Raw genomic sequence first — 16001 nt, 5'->3', positions numbered from 1 at the left:
TATACCGCTGACTTGTAAGCTGTCCAAGCGAAATTGGTGCTGTTCCTCCAATTTGCATTTGACCTCACTCTGACAATGGAGGAGGCCCAGGGCAAAAAGGTCAGTGTAGGAACGGGAAGGGGAGTTAAAATGTTTGGCAACTGGGAGATTAGGTAGGACCAGGCGGACTGAGCAAAGGTGTTCAGAGAAACGATCGCCCATTCTACGTTTGGTCTCGCCAATGTATGAGTCCACACCAGGAACAACGGATACAGTCGATGAGGTTGGAGGAAGTGCAAATAACCCTCTGCCTAACCTTTCAGTCCTGGGCCTCCTCCATTGCCAGAGTGAGTGAAGGAGTAGATGTTGAGGTGTTATTGAAGAGCATTAAGGTGGATACATTTTCAGGACCTGATGGGATTTATCCCAGGTTATTGTGGGAGGCAAGAGAGGAGATTGCAGGTGCCTTGACGAAGATCTATCTATGTGTCATCTCTAGCCACAGGAGGGCAGGAGAGTAGCAAATGTTTATTTAAGACAGGGAGTTGAAATAAATCAGGGAGTTATAGGACAGTGAGCCTCACAACAGTGGTTAGGAAGATATTGGAGAGAATTCTTCAGGACAGGATTTAATCCAATTTGAAAGACAATGTGTTAATTTGGGACAGTCACCATGGCTTTGTACACGGCAAGGAAATGTATAACATGCGGTATGTATATTTCTTTGTAGGTGTATTCTGTGCAAGTGTATCCTGTTATATGCAAGGTTGAATTTGTGGCATTACGAGTTTAATGATGGGTTAGGATAAGTGGAAGAGAGGATGCGAGTGTTTAACATTTATTAAAAATGAATTAATCGTGTGTAGTTTTCTTTATTTAGTAGATACTGGTAGCATAGGAGGTGAGAGCAGGTATTAAGGGGGGTTGTTCTGGGATGCCAGAACTAACTGCTGAGCTTTCCTGATGTGTCGTGGGCCTAATTCAACGAAACACCAGTGAAGGGAGGTGCCCACTTCATAACCGCAATGATATACTTGCATCAACACTATCAGTTTTTTTTAATGTGCTTTCGAACATGTAGGTAGCCCCATCTTTTCCCGTTCACTTTGCCATCTTGTTCCCCCAACCTAGAAAAAGTCTATGCATTCACCCTTTCACCTTTTCTACTCCACTCGAGATTTTATAAACCTCAATGATATCACCCCTCAGTCTTCTGTGGTCCATGGAATAAAGTCCCAGCCTGCCCAACCTCTCCCTGAAGTCCTGGAAGTATCCTCATAAATCTTCTCTGCAGTCTTTCAAGCTTGATGACATTTTTCCTAGAGCAGGATGACCAATACGGAGCACAATACTCTAACTGTGGCCTGACCAATACCGTGTACAATTCTAACATGACATCCCAACTTTAATACTCAATTGAAGATAGACACAAAATGCTGGTGTAACTCAGGCAGCATCTCCGGAGAGAAGGAATGGTGACGTTTCGGGTCGAGACCCTTCTTCAGACTCAATACTTAATTCCCTGACTGATGAATGCCTTCTGCACTAACCTATCTACCTGCGACACCTCTCAGTAAACTATGTACTGATACTCTTAGATCCTTAGATACTTTTAGGATGGCAGGCACTGGGGTGCCGCAGTGGGGTACCACTAGTGGGGTATCGCAAGGCTCGGTGCTGGGACCGCAGCAATGTACCATATACATCAATGATTTAGATGAAGGGATTCAAAATAACAATAGCAAATTTGCAGATGGCACGAAGCTGGGTGGCAGTGTGAACTGTGAGGAGGATGTTATGAGAATGCAGGGTGACTTGGACAGGTTGGGGGAGTGGGCAGATGCATGGCAGATTAAGTTTAATGTGGATAAATGTAAGGTTATCCACTTTGGTAGCAAAAACAGGAAGGCAGATTACTATCTAAATGGTGTCAAGTTGGGAAAAGGGGAAGTACAACGGGATCTGGGGGTCCTTGTTCATCAGCCTATGAAAGTAAGCATGCAGGTACAGCAGGCAGTGAAGAAAGCGAATGGCATGTTGGCCTTTATAACAAGAGGAGTTGAGTATAGGAACAAAGAGGTCCTTCTGTATAGGGCCCTAGTGAGACCACACCTGGAGTATTGTGTGCAGTTTTGGTCCCCTAATTTGAGGAAGGATATTATTGCTATTGAGGGAGTGTAGGTTTACAAGGTTAATTCCCGGGATGGCTGGACTGTCATATGCTGGGAGAATGGAGCGGCTGGGTTTGTATACTTTGGAGTTTAGAAGGATGAGAGGATATCTTATTGAAACATATAAGATTATTAAGGGTTTGGACACGATAGGGGCAGGAAACATGTTCCCAGTGTTGGGGGAGTCCAGAACCAGGGGCCACAGTTTAAGAATAAGGGGCAAGTCATTTAGAACGGAGACGAGGAAACACTTTTTCTCACAGAGAGTTGTGAGTCTGTGGAATTCTCCACCTCAGAGGGTGGTGGAGGCCGGTTCTCTGGATACTTTCAAGAGCTAGATAAGGCTCTCAAAGATAGCGGAGTCAGAGGATATGGGGAGATGGCAGGAACGGAGTACTGATTGGGGATGATCAGCCATGATCACAATGAATGGCGGTGCTGGCTCGAAGGGCCGAATGGCCTAGTCCTGCACCTATTGTCTATTGTCTATTGTCTTCCCAAAAACTTCAACACTCCACAACACTGCCCAGGATCCAACTGTGAACGACCTGACCTGAATTGACTTCCCAAAATGTAGCACCTCACACTTATCTGAATTAAACTCCATTTGCCATTCCTCAGCCCACTTGTCCAACCGACCAAGGTCCTGCTGTAATTCTTGATAATTATCTGTGCTGTCTACTATATCACCCATGTTAGTGTCATCTGCAAACTTACTAATCATGCCTTGCACATTAAGTTGGCAAAAAAATATATATTGGGTATGCAATCCATTCTGTCACTTAATTATGCAGAAAAGACGTATACATCTCCTGGAGTGTAAGAATTTAAGTCACAATGACTTTTGGATAGGTAGCTCTAGTAACGTATACTATTGGAAATTTTAGAAGACTTATCGCCTCCACAATAAGTCTCATACACCAAACCCTAAATAAAGATACACACTATGTTAAAACACGTAATAATAAAACTGTCAGAAAAATGTGAATATTTTGGCTGTTAAACTTATCAAATAAGCCCACGAGTCTTTCTCTCTCTCTTTCGGATATTAGCTGCAAATTTCATTTAAAATCCTGGTTTGCCACTTCTTATTAAGATGTTTTAAATTCATAACAAAATGAACCAATTATTAATCACTGGAGACCATATAAATTGACGGAATAATAAATCAATTTCAGCATTCCTGTGTATCCAAGTTGTGCTTTGGTAATGTCATACAATTCCAGCAGATGGCACAGGAGGGATTGTTAAGAGATGATATTTCTGCACAAAAAAAGTTTTGATTTGTTGAAGCTCTTCGCAGTTCTTTCTATGAAGCTTTGTTCTTTGTCCTCCACAGAAGCTGCCTGACCCACTGAGTTACTCCAGTAAATTGAGTTTTGCACAAAATTCCAGCATTTGCAGTTCCTTATTTCTTCATTAATAACAGAGACACAAGGAACTGCAGCAGCTGGAACCTTGAGTAAAACAGAATATGCTGGAGTAATTCTTCAGGTCAGTCAGCACCTGTAGTACGAATGGATAGGCAATGTTTCAGGTGGGGACCCCTTTTAAGACTGAACAGTCCAGCGCTAAACTTCGCCTATTCATTCCTTCCGCACTTGCTACCTGACCTGCCGAGTTACTCCAGCACTTTGTGTTTTAATCATTATAAATAACACAACTCTTTTAAAATATACCTTGATTTTCCCTTTACATAAAGTAGCCAAAGGAGACATGGTGACGGGTGACCCCGTCCCTTTAACTTCATTTTTTAGTTTAGTTTAGAGATACAGCGCGGAAACAGGTCCTTTGGCCCACCAAGTCCGCACCGACCAGCGATCCCCCCACATTAACACAAGCCTACATACACTAGGGAAATTTACACTTATACCAAGTATAGAAAATCCACGCCAATCAACCTACAAACCAGTACATCTTTGGAGTGTGGGCCGAAACCGAAGATCTCGGAGAAAACCCACGCAAGGACAGGAACGTACAATCTCCGTGCAGACAACACCCGTAGTCGGGATCGAACCCGGGTCTCTGGCGTTGAAGAGCTGTAAGGCAGCAACTCTACTGCTGCACCACCGTGCCGCCCTATAATGTATAATAGGGCTTCAGCAGAAGAATGCTACATAGTGATTCCAGAGTGTGGGACTACAGCATAGATTTTTCAGCGATCTGATACACTTAAGTCCTTGATCAACTCATGGTTTGCTAAACCATATCTTGAATAATTCATCAGATGTCATCCAAGTACTGCCAATCTCCTTTTTCAAGGAATTGGATGGAGAAAAAAAGACAAAAAATCTAGATCACTAAAAATAAACCATGTCCAGCTCTGCACTATGAATCACATATTCTATATGCTTTCAAATGTTTTGCTGAATCATTTAAAATAATTCATTATTTGAATCATTATCTGTGGAAGGAATGGATAAACATTAACCAAAGTTAATCAAAAAAGATAAACTGAGAGTAGCCGGCATGAATATAACCATTTGACTGAAGGTTACCTCGTTTTAAATCAGTGTATTGAATTAAAAGATAATTAAGTGTAAATATGAAGCTAAATATACAAATTATTCAAGTAGAATCTGTTGAATTGGCTTGGTGCATTTGGGGAGTCCTTGTAAAACGGATGATTTCCCTATTCATGAGATCATTTTTCGGTACAATCAGAAAAAACAGGAAATAAAGCGGATTCTATCCCTGTAATTTGGAGTTGGATTCAAGTTGAATTGGCTTGGAGCAGTTCCGGTTCAACTATACTTCACCTATGCAAGGCCAGAAGGCAAACATATGCTGCAATGACTTGACAGTATGAGGTCACCCAGTGCCATGGCACTGTGGTACATATATCACAGTGTGCTTATCAATGTATTGGCCACATCATTCCTAAATTCTGAATGTTAAAAAATACAGGAAAATTGAGAGCTTTTACATTGTACAGCACAATGCTCCTTTAAATTTAGATTTATTGACACGACTTTAAACCACTAATACCCATCCTCTTGCCAAGACTAAGAGGCAATGTTGACATCAAGATGAGCAAGATTCGCTTACATTTATATTTGTACTTGGAAGAAGCTCCAATATGTCCATTTTGTTAGTTGAGCAGCATTCATTAATTCACAAACCTTACTAAAAACAGACAAGGTCAAAAGGAATGAAACCAAAGGAATGGAAGCTGAGAATCCTGAGTTTACCCAGAAATCTAGCAGAGGCAATTATTTGGGGCATCTCAATACACCAGTAAAATAGAACAGGTACCTTCTGTAACATGGTGCTCATCTTTCCATGTCAGTTCCTCATAATAATGTTCATTTACTTACCTACAAAAGAAAAACATAAATAATTAGACAAAAATGCAACTAGCAAATGCTTACGTTATTCCTCAGTTTTATTACTAGAAACAAAAAAGAAAATAACTAACATTGATTAAATTTGTATTTTGATCATAATCACCAACCAAGCAAGATTTGAATACTTTACTATATTGAACAAAGAACAGCATAGGAATGGGCTCTTCGGACCACAATGTTTGTGCTGAACACATTGCCAATTGATCTCACTTGCCTGTACATGATCCATATCCCTCTATTCCTCGCACTTCCATGTGGCAATCTAAAAGCCCCTTAAATGCCACTATTATATCTGCCTCCCCCACAACCCCTGGCAATGTGTTCCAGGCCCTCACTACTCTCTGTGTAAAAGACTTGCTCCGCACATCTCCATTAAACTTTCCCCTCTCATTTTATAGGACATGTGTTGGACATTTATTAATGGGGAAAATGTTCTGGCTGTTTATCCTATCTATGCCTCTCATAATTTTATATACTTCTATCAAGTCTCCCATCCACCTCCAACATTCCAGAAAAAATAATCCAAGTCTGTCCAATCTTTCCCTGTAGATGAAACCCTCTGATCCTAGCAGCATTCTGGAAAACCTCCTCTGCACCCTCTCCAAAGCCTCCACATCTTTCCTGTAATGGGATGACTAGAACGGCACGCAATTCTCCAAATACTTTTTGAGTAACATTTATAAATCATATGATTTATCAGCAATACTCAGCATTTTAAAAATGAGGATGAATATAAAATTATTTTTAGTTTAGTTTAGTTCCGAGATACAGCATGGAAACAGGCCCTTCGGCCCACCTACTCTGCGCCAACCAACAATCCCCGCACACCAACAATATTGTACACATATTAGGGACAATTTACATTTATACCAAGCCAATTAGCCTACAAACCTGTACGTCTTTGGAGTGTGGGAGGAAACCCGAGCACCCAGAGAAAACCCACGCAGGTCATGGGGAGAACGTACAAACTCCATATAGACAAGCACCTGAAGTCAGGATTGAACCCAGGTCTCTGGTGTTATAAGGGAGCAACTCTACCGCTGCACCACTGTGCTGCCTTCAATCAGTTTATTCTGGAGCAGAGAGCTACTTAATCTTTATTTCTGAAAACACCAATTCCTGAGGCTTCAAAGTATGGGTACCTCATGCTAGAGTTTAACAGCGAGTCTTTGGAGACTATCAGATTATGCAAGTCCACACACAATATTAAATTATTTGTTTTTTCATCAATGGACAAGGAAGTACAATAGACAGCAGAAACCAAGGCTGATATTTTTGCTCCATATCTCTCACCTGTATGTGAGCTCAACTAGCTTTCAATCTAGCAGTCAATAAGAAGCTCAATAAATGAATTTAGACCCTGCCTCATAGATTTTCATTGGTTTCAGATCGGGCCTTTTAAGAATGAACTTACTGATTTCAATAGCTAAGTAGAGAGCGGAGTTGTGAAAATTAATGTTCAATTGATCAGAGTTATGTTTTCACCGTGACAGAGAAATGATCAGCATGACATCATTCATATCTAGAATAATCACCGATTCCACCTGAAAATCAGTTCTCATTCATCATAAAGTAGGTGGGTGCGGGGTACTGAGAGCATAAATATGTATAAATATGCCTGTGTCCTGTTGACATATATCAAAAATGTTTGCAGGACCAGAATAAGCAAGTTCAGTATTTTGATAAACGCAAGGAATCATGGGATTTGTCAAAGGTCATTCGGGATTTTTAAAAAAGAGAACTCAGCGCTGTATAAACTGTGTATAAATTGTTAACTATTCTACCAAGGAATTAATCTAGAATTCTGTCAACTCAATAGCTTCCTTTCTTGTTCTGCTGTTCACACACTACACAGTCCCAGTTCTAGTTCAATTCATTAATCTGCAATTATGAGATATTCAAAAAGTTAAAGGATTCATTATTTACATTTAATCCTTAATGTGTTTGCTACTGGAATAAGAAAATATTACTTGTGTTTGAAACATTTTCTTATCATCATTCATAATTTATGTGTAAAAATATATTTAATTTGATGTTGTTATTAAACTGTTCCGACTGCGGCATCGCCAGCTCTCTCCCAGATCCCCCACCCCAACTGTTGACAAAGTCTGTCTGAGAAAATACTCCCACTCATATTACGGGTTGGCAACACGTTTGCCCACTCGCTGGGGCGGGCAGCGCCTCCTTCAAAGAGAACAAGAACAGGTCCCGTCAGCTGGGGAGCTGCGACCCACTCCTGAGTGAAGCCACTAGTTTGGCTGCGGTTCAAATGGCTGCAAATTCTCATAATTATCACCGCCTGGTCACCCAGATCCGGCTCCCAACTGTGTGCCCTGACAGACTGGAACCAACCCCAGAGGCTAAAGCGACAACATCTTTATTTAAACCAACCCACCTTGAAAGTTTAACCAGCATGTTCGAATCCAATCTGACAATATGACCTTCCCAACCTATTGCACATTCTCCTCGTTTCCTTCAATCCAGGAAGGTTGTTTAGTTAGGAATGTAAGAACTGTCTCAAATTGGTTGACCACACAACTTGTAATTCGTGTAAATCAATATTGAATTTGAATGGCTGTGACAGTAATGCCAGGGATTTGATAATTGACAGGTTTGTTCCAGGCATTCTTGCGTTTTCAAGGCAGGTGCTGTACTGAGTCAACAATTTAAACAGATATAATTATGGATTTATGCAGCCCGCTGTGGCCTACTGCTGACATATTTGACGGATACATTTATTTATAAATCTCATTGAAATGAATACGTAGGTCCGTACACACACAGTAGCTCAGCTGGCGAGAATGATTATCTCGAATGAACAATGACCTGGGCATGCGCAGTTGTAATACCGAACTCGTTTATTGTCACTGATATTTTGACTTCACATCACTTCACAACTGTAGTACTAAAGTCCTTAGGAACAGTTAGGAACTGTAGTACTAAAGTCCTTCGGCTTTCCGCAGAGACCGTTCCCTCCGTAACTCCCTGGTCAATTCGTCCCTTCCCACCCAAACCACCCCCTCCCCTGGTACTTTCCCTAGCAACCGCAGAAAATGCTACACTTGTCGCTTTACCTCTCCCCTCGACTCCATCCAAGGACCCAAGCAGTCTCTCCAGGTGAGGCAGAGGTTCACCTGCACCTCCTCCAACCTCATCTATTGCATCCGCTGTTCCAGGTGCCAACTGCTTTACATCAGTGAGACCAAGCGCAGGTTTGGCGATCGCTTCGCCCAACACCTCCGCTCAGTTCGCAATAACCAACCTGATTTCCCGGTGGCTCAGCACTTCAACTCCCCCTCCCATTCCGAATCCGACCTTTCTGTCCTGAGCCTCTTCCATGGCCAGAGTGAGTCCCACCACAAATTGGAGGAGCAGCACCTCATATTTTGTTTAGGTAGTTTACACCCCAGCGGTATGAACATTGACTTCTCCAATTTCAGGTAGACCTTGCTTTCTCCCTCCTTCCCCTTCCCTCTTCATTTTTTTTTCCCGCCCCCCCACATCAGTTTGAGAAAGGGTCTCGACCCAAAACGTCGCCTATTCCTTCGCTCCATAGACACTGCCTCACCCGCTGAGTTTCTCCAGCATTTTTGTCTATCTTCGATTTTTCCAGCATCTGCAGTTCTTTCTTAATCATTGTTCACAGTATCTTTCAAAGGCAAAAATCTCCACATTTTAATCCATCACACCCAAATCCAATAAACTGGAAGCAGATCTGTAATCCCTAAACTATTTTCATTGGGGAGGTTCCCAATTTGACAAGCAATGAATTATTGATATCAGACAGGGCAGTGAAACCCAATACAGTTGCTGCACTAGATTGGAGAAGAGAGCATTTGCTAGGGCTCCCACATGCCACATCAGTTTGAGAACCTTCCTGGGAGCTGTCAGAAGAAGGGATCAAACTCAAATAGTGCATCCTTCATAGATTGTCAACCAGCATCCAGAAGAGGTGCAAGAAGATGCCTTATGCCTGTGGAACCATGCCCGGGCAAGGAGGTCAGCAGAAGAAAAATAACTTGGAAATCTGACAATTGAGATTGTTTCACACCACTGTGATATTTTATAATGCAATTGGTCGAGGCAATCATAAAAATAATACACTAAAACACTAAACAAATTAAATAAATATAAAAGAAACATTCTGTAGGGAGACGTTTACATCTCATCTGAAAGAGACTGCATATCATTGGACATGGGTGAGGTCCCAGAATTGTAGGGTGACTGATCATGTAACTCTGATTAAGAAGAACAACAAAACAAAACCTGGGATCGAGAGAACAATAAGCCTAACGTCTCTGGTAAGAAAGTTACTGTACAGACAGTAAGGCAGTTATCGGTAAGGAAGGTTATCTAAAATTACAATAGGATGTAGATGAAGTGGGGAATTGGGCCAAATGTGAGGTGTTCACTTCGTGAGGGGTGAATATAAGGGGAAGGCATGTAATACAAAGCATTTGTGTTTTGCTGAAGGTATACAATCGATGGCAAGGCCCTTATCAACATTGATGTGCAGAATGATCTAAGGGGCAAGGTCCTTAGCTCTCTGAAAATAACAACACAAGTAGACAGAGTGGTAAAGAAAGTGCGTAGAAAGGAACTGCAGATGCTGGTTTAAACCAACGATTGACACAAAAATCTGGAGTATCACAGCGGGACAGGCAGCATCTCTGGAGCGAAGGAATGGGTGGCGTTTCAGGTTGAGACACCTCTTCAGAAGAAGGGTCTCGACCCGAAGTGTATCGAAAGTGTATGGTATGCATGCCCACATTGTTTGGGGCATCAAATACCAGTGTAACTAAGTCATGACACAGCCGCATAAGACTTTGGTTAGGCCGCATTTAGAGTACTGCGTGCAGTTCTGGTCATCTCAGAATAGGAAGAATGTGAATGCATTGTAGAGGGTGCAGAAGAGGTTTTCCAGAATGCTACCTGGATTAGATGGTATCAGCTCTAAGGAGAGGTTGGACACATTTGGGTGTTTTCTCTTGAACGCCGGAAGTTCAGGGAAGAACTGGAATATCAGCAAGGCTTTTGACAAGGTTCTGCATGGTTGGCTGCTCTGGAAGGTTAATCACATGGGATCCTATGAGAAATAGGCAACTAGATAGAAAATTGGCTTCATGGAAGGAAGCAGAGGATGATGGTGGAAGGTTATTTTTAGACTAGAAGCCTGTGTCTGGTAATGTGCTACAGAAGTTGGGAGGTCATGTTAACATTGCGCAAGACATTGGCAAGGTCACATTTAGAGTATTGTGTTCACTTTTAGTCACCTTTTTATTGGATAGATATTGTTAAGCTGGAAAGGGTGCAGAGTAGATTTACAAGGATGGTGCCGGGACTCGAGGGCCTGAGCTGTAGGGAGAGGTTTAGCAGGCCAGGACTTTATTCCTTGGAGCTCAGTAGGATGATGTATGTATAAGATCATGGGAGGAATACAGGGTAAATGCAAAGTCTTTTACCCAGGGAAGAGGAATCAAGAACTAGAGGACATGGGTTAAAGGTGAGAGGGGAAAGATTTAATAGGAACCTGAGGGGCGTTTGTTTTACACAGTATGTGGTAGCTAAATGGAATGAGCTGCCAGCGGACATAGTTGAAGCAGGCACTATCACACATGGATAGGAGTCAAACACTGGTAGGTAGGACAAGTGTAGATGGGACATGTTGGTCAGTGTAGCAAGTTGGGCCAAAGGGCATGTTTCCGCACCATGTGACTGACTCCCTATGACTCTATAACATTAGCCATCCCCCAGTCTTCTGGCACCTCACCCATGGTTAAAGATGATGCAGGTATCTCAGCCAGGGCTTCTGCAATTATGGCCAGAGGCTCAATATCTGTCATCCAGAGTGCCTCACTGCTGTCAGTCTTGCCCTTCACTCTAACAGGAACATGCAGGGTTTGTACATTCGCTATCTCACTTTTTAAAAGCCTGCCATTTGCCAGACATCTGTTTGCCTGCAAGCAAACTACTCCCATCAACTTTTGCAAGTTCGAGCTTAGTACCGTTAAAATATGCCTTTAAAACTTTTAACTTGTTGATCACTTCTGTCCTTTTCCACAACTATTTAAAAACTAATAGTACCCCAGTTGCTGGTTACTAAGTACTCCAGTACCGACATCCCAGTTGCTTGCCCAGCTCTATTTTTCAAGAGTAGGTCAAGCTTTGTCTTCTACATATCAGGGCCCTTTATATATTACTAGGGGAAACTTTCCTGAACACACTTGACAAATCCAAACCCCAATAAATATCAGCGCTTATCATCGGCGGTCACCCGAAATGAGTATGACTGTCCTCTTTTGGGAGGACGCCTGTGCTTGACTTTGTATAAAGTGGGGAGACTGGTCCACAGACAGTCACCACATGGTCCTTGACAGATCTGGGTCAGGATCCAGTGGCATGGAGTCCAATACGACTGGGGACCCTTTTCTGCTGCAGCCTTCATCTGCCTTCCCAGCCATTGTGACACTCCATTAATTAATTCTCCATCTGTTCCACCGTTGGGGTCTTGGTTGGATTGCTCTTTGTCAGGGACCTCCCCCTCGACCTTACCGACATGGGTGGCCCTACCAGGAGCATAGCTCCAGATGGCATCGCTCTCAGGATCTCAGGACCCCACAAGCTTCTCCACCACGACAAGGTGACAATCCATGGGGAAACTCTTAGCACTAGGGTAGTCCCAGTCTAGGTAAGAAATTCATCTGCTTCACTACTGCTTTGGATCCGACCCACCTAACAATCGAGTTTTAACCCCCCCTAACAGCGCAAGTAAATCTGCCTGCCAGTATATTAGATTTCCTGTGGTTCAGGTGTAACCCGTCTCTGTACTGGTCATTTCAGCTCCAGATGTGATCCCAATAGTCCAAAAATCTGAATCCCTGCCCCCTGTACTAATTCTTGAGCCATATGTCCTTTCCTTCCATTCGTGCTCTCACTAATGTGGATCGGGGAGTAATGACATTATGATTCTCGAGGTCCTGCTTTATAACCTTTTTAACTCCCAATATTCACTCAGTAGGATCTCATCTCATTTTCTACCCATGCAATTTGTGCCAATTGTAGAAGAGCTTCTGGCTCTCACCCTTCCCTTTGAGAATGTTCTGAAGCAGAGAGGGTACGACATACCAGCACGTCTAAAACGTTGAAAGCTAGATAGTGTTGCCTGAAATGTGATAGGCATATCAGAACCTTTTGACTGCAAAAAAACTGACCAGAACTGTATACAGTGCTCCAACTGTGTGGTCTTACCAATATCTTCTACAGCTGTAATCAATCCTGCGCTCAGTACATTGATGAAGGCAAGTGTGCCAAACTGGTCCTTCACCGCCCTATCTCCCCATGTCGCCACTTTCATGAAACTTTGTACATTCCTTCCTCTGTTCTACACTCCTGACTGCAAGTCCTGTTCTGGCTTGTTTACCAAAGTAAAACATCTTGTACCTTTTTGAATGAAACTCCATTCCTCCTCTCGGATCCAGTTGACCAAGATCCCATTGTAATCTTAGCTAACATTTTTCACTATCCACTATACAATTTTAGTGTCATCTGCAACTTTTTAGCTAAGTAAGATTTCACTGATTTCACTCCTCCTACCTCGGAGTCGCCGACATCTTCCAAGGTGAGTATGTTGTCCACTCCGGGAAAGAAGGAAGAGGAGGTGGTGGTGGAGGGGGGGGGGGGGGTGAAGCGGCACAGTGGACAAAACGATGGCCAACTGGAAGATGCGGCAGCTGATGAAGAGGGAGCAGCCCCACGGTGGCCAAGCGCGTCCTGTCGGGGGCTATAACGTGAGCCACAACAAAAGCTGCGTCAACCGAACCATGTGGGCAGTTGGTGAAGAAGGGCTTGCTGTGGCACTCTCTACCCCCTCCACCGTCACCTCCTTCTCCCCCAAAGTCGCTGACATTGTCCACCTTGGAAGATGTCGGCAACCCCGAGGGAAAAGGAAGAAGAGGCTGTGGCAGAGTGGACAAAACATCGGGAAAAGAAGAAGGAGGAGGAGGCAGTGGTGTAGTGGACAAAGCAACGGGAAGAGACAGTTGGGGGGGGGGGAATGGACACAAAGACGGTCAACAGAAAGAAGCAGCAGCTGGTGAGAGGGGAAGGGAACCTATAGTGTCCAAGTGTGTACTGTCGGTGGTGGTGGCCTGAAGAAGGTGCTGTCGGCCAGGGGCTACAACGTGAGCTGCAACAACCAGAGGATGTGGGCAGCCAGGGCTGTGACAGGCGGGGAAGACGGTGTAAGCCAAGGTCCATCCGTTATAACCAAAATCCGTTATAAAGAGGTCTGTTAAAACTGTTCACTGAGGCTTGAATAATCAGGTTAATTTATTTTTAGATTTATTTTTGCAGGAATCTTTTTTATATGCGGTTGTCTTAATATTTCTCCTTACTTCCTGTCACTCAGTTATATGTATGATACTAATGGATCAGCACAAAGCTTTTCAGCAAAGTACAAAGTGAATCCACTGAAAGTTGTACCAAGATCACAGAGAAGTAATGATATACAAGAAATTGGCCGTGGTACACAGCTTCCAGAGGCCCTGGTCCACACATTGCATTAGAGCAGCATACTAAATTAAACAAGATTTGTTGAGTGCTGGGCAGATCTAACAGTTGCAGTTTTTCAGATTTCTTACTGACAAAAATTCAGGTCTTAAGGAAATAATCAATAAGGGCAGCAGAATCTGGATAGAAAATAATTTGATGAATTTCTTTCAAAAAATAACATCCCATTGTTTTCCAATTATTGGATTTAAATGTTCTCATTGTCATATATAGTTCGATTTTAACCTGTTATTCAATGGTTAAATCGTGTTTGCTTAATCTAATTCCAAATGAAATAAATGAGAAATCAAATGGGAAATCGAAGATAGGAGGACTGAGGAACTTGTGGAAGTTAATGGAAAGAGCAGTCAGTATTACGGTCAAAGAGGTGTCAAAGGTCCTGATGTGTATGAAGGTGGACAAATCTCCCGGGTCGGATCAGATATATCCAAGGACCGTGGGAAACTAGAGAAGAAATTGCAGAAGCCCTGGCTGACATTTATGAGTCGTCATTAAATACAGGAGAGGAGCTGGAAGACTGGGGGGTGGCAAATGTTGTGCCTCTATTTAAGACGGGCTGCAGGGAAAAGTCTGGGAACTATATGCCAGTGAGCTTAACATCTGTGTTGGAAAGTTACTAGAGAGCATTCTGAGAGATAGGATATACATGCATTTGGATGGACAAGGGCTGATTAGAGAGAGTCAGCATGGTTTTGTACGTGGGAGGCTGTATCTCACGAATCTGATTGAGTTTTTTGAAGATGTGACCAAAATGGTTGATGAGGGCAGAGCTGTAGATGTTGTATATATGGACTTCAGTAAAGCATTCGACAAGGTTCCACATAGTAGGCTGCTCTGGAAGATTAGATCGCATGGAATCCAAGGTGAGATAGCTGAATGTATAGAAAATTGCTTCATGGTAGGAAGCAAAGGGTAATGGTGGAAGGTTGCTTCTCGGACTGGAGGCCTGTGACTAGTGGTGTGCCTCAAAGTTCGGTGCTGGGCCCATTACTGTTTGTCACGTACATCAATGATTTGGATGAGAACTTACATGGCAAGATTAGTAAATTTGCAGATGATAAAAAGTGGGTGGTATTGCAGATAGCGAAGATGGATGCCAAAAATTGTGGCAGGATTATGATCGGGTGGCCAGGTGCCCGAAAGAATGGTTGATGAAACTGAATACAGAGAAATGTGAGGTGTGCAATGTGTGCAGTTCTGGGCACCATACGGAGAGGGCACAAAGAAGATTTACGAGGTTGGTGTCAGGACTCGAGGGCCTGAGCAGGAGGAGGTAGTTGAGGCTGGGTCTACCTAATTATTAATACTTAAAAAATGATGGAGTTGTCATCACCATCCCCAGATGCTTTTTCCACTGCAACACCAGTCAACAGGCCAGACACATTTCCAGGTCCATGGTCCTGTATGGCCCTCCTCGAGTCGGACGATCAAGATACTTTTTAAGAAAACAGATGGTGGTGGGTGAATGGAACGAGCTGCCGGAGGTTGTAGTTGAGGCAGGTATAATTTCAACCTTTAAGAAACAATTAGACAGGTACATGGATAGGACAGATTTAGAGGAATATGGGCCAAAAGCATGCAGGTGGGGCTAGTGTAAATATGTCATGTTGGTGGGTGTGGGCACGTTGGGCCGAGGGCTTGTTTCCACACTGTATGACTTGATGAATCTCTGACTCTACAAGATATAAAGCACCATTATTAGCATTGCAGCTTGCAGACCCATTGTACAGGTAATTGAAATAAATTATTGCAAGAGATAATGTGGGTAGTGAATGCGAGACAGCTCTTTGTTCAGGACCATGGTGGAAAAAAATAAGGTGAACAGATAAATGGCTCAGTTTCATATAATTATTTGCCATTACCGAAATTAGATAAAGAATGGATGCAATATGAAAAGTGGTTCGAACCTAGAACTTGCTATCTCAAAATCAAAAAG

General features: G+C 42.9%; 1 protein-coding gene across 3 annotated transcripts in view; it reads right to left on the bottom strand.

Annotated features, from left to right (window-relative positions):
• Nucleotides 1–16001, bottom strand: part of ank2 (ankyrin 2) — a 524159-nt gene that overhangs the window by 436384 nt on the left and 71774 nt on the right. For all 3 annotated transcript variants that reach the window (XM_033023003.1, XM_033022993.1, XM_033023145.1), the window contains exon 2: nt 5406–5467. In XM_033023003.1, coding sequence (XP_032878894.1) covers nt 5406–5426 — 21 coding nt within the window. In that variant the 5' untranslated portion in view covers nt 5427–5467. The remainder of the gene's footprint in view (nt 1–5405; nt 5468–16001) is intronic.

Source organism: Amblyraja radiata, chromosome 1, assembly GCF_010909765.2.
Source record: "Amblyraja radiata isolate CabotCenter1 chromosome 1, sAmbRad1.1.pri, whole genome shotgun sequence".
In the NCBI taxonomy this organism is placed as follows: Eukaryota; Metazoa; Chordata; class Chondrichthyes; order Rajiformes; family Rajidae; genus Amblyraja; species Amblyraja radiata.
This window is presented reverse-complemented; position numbering and strand designations above follow the sequence as displayed.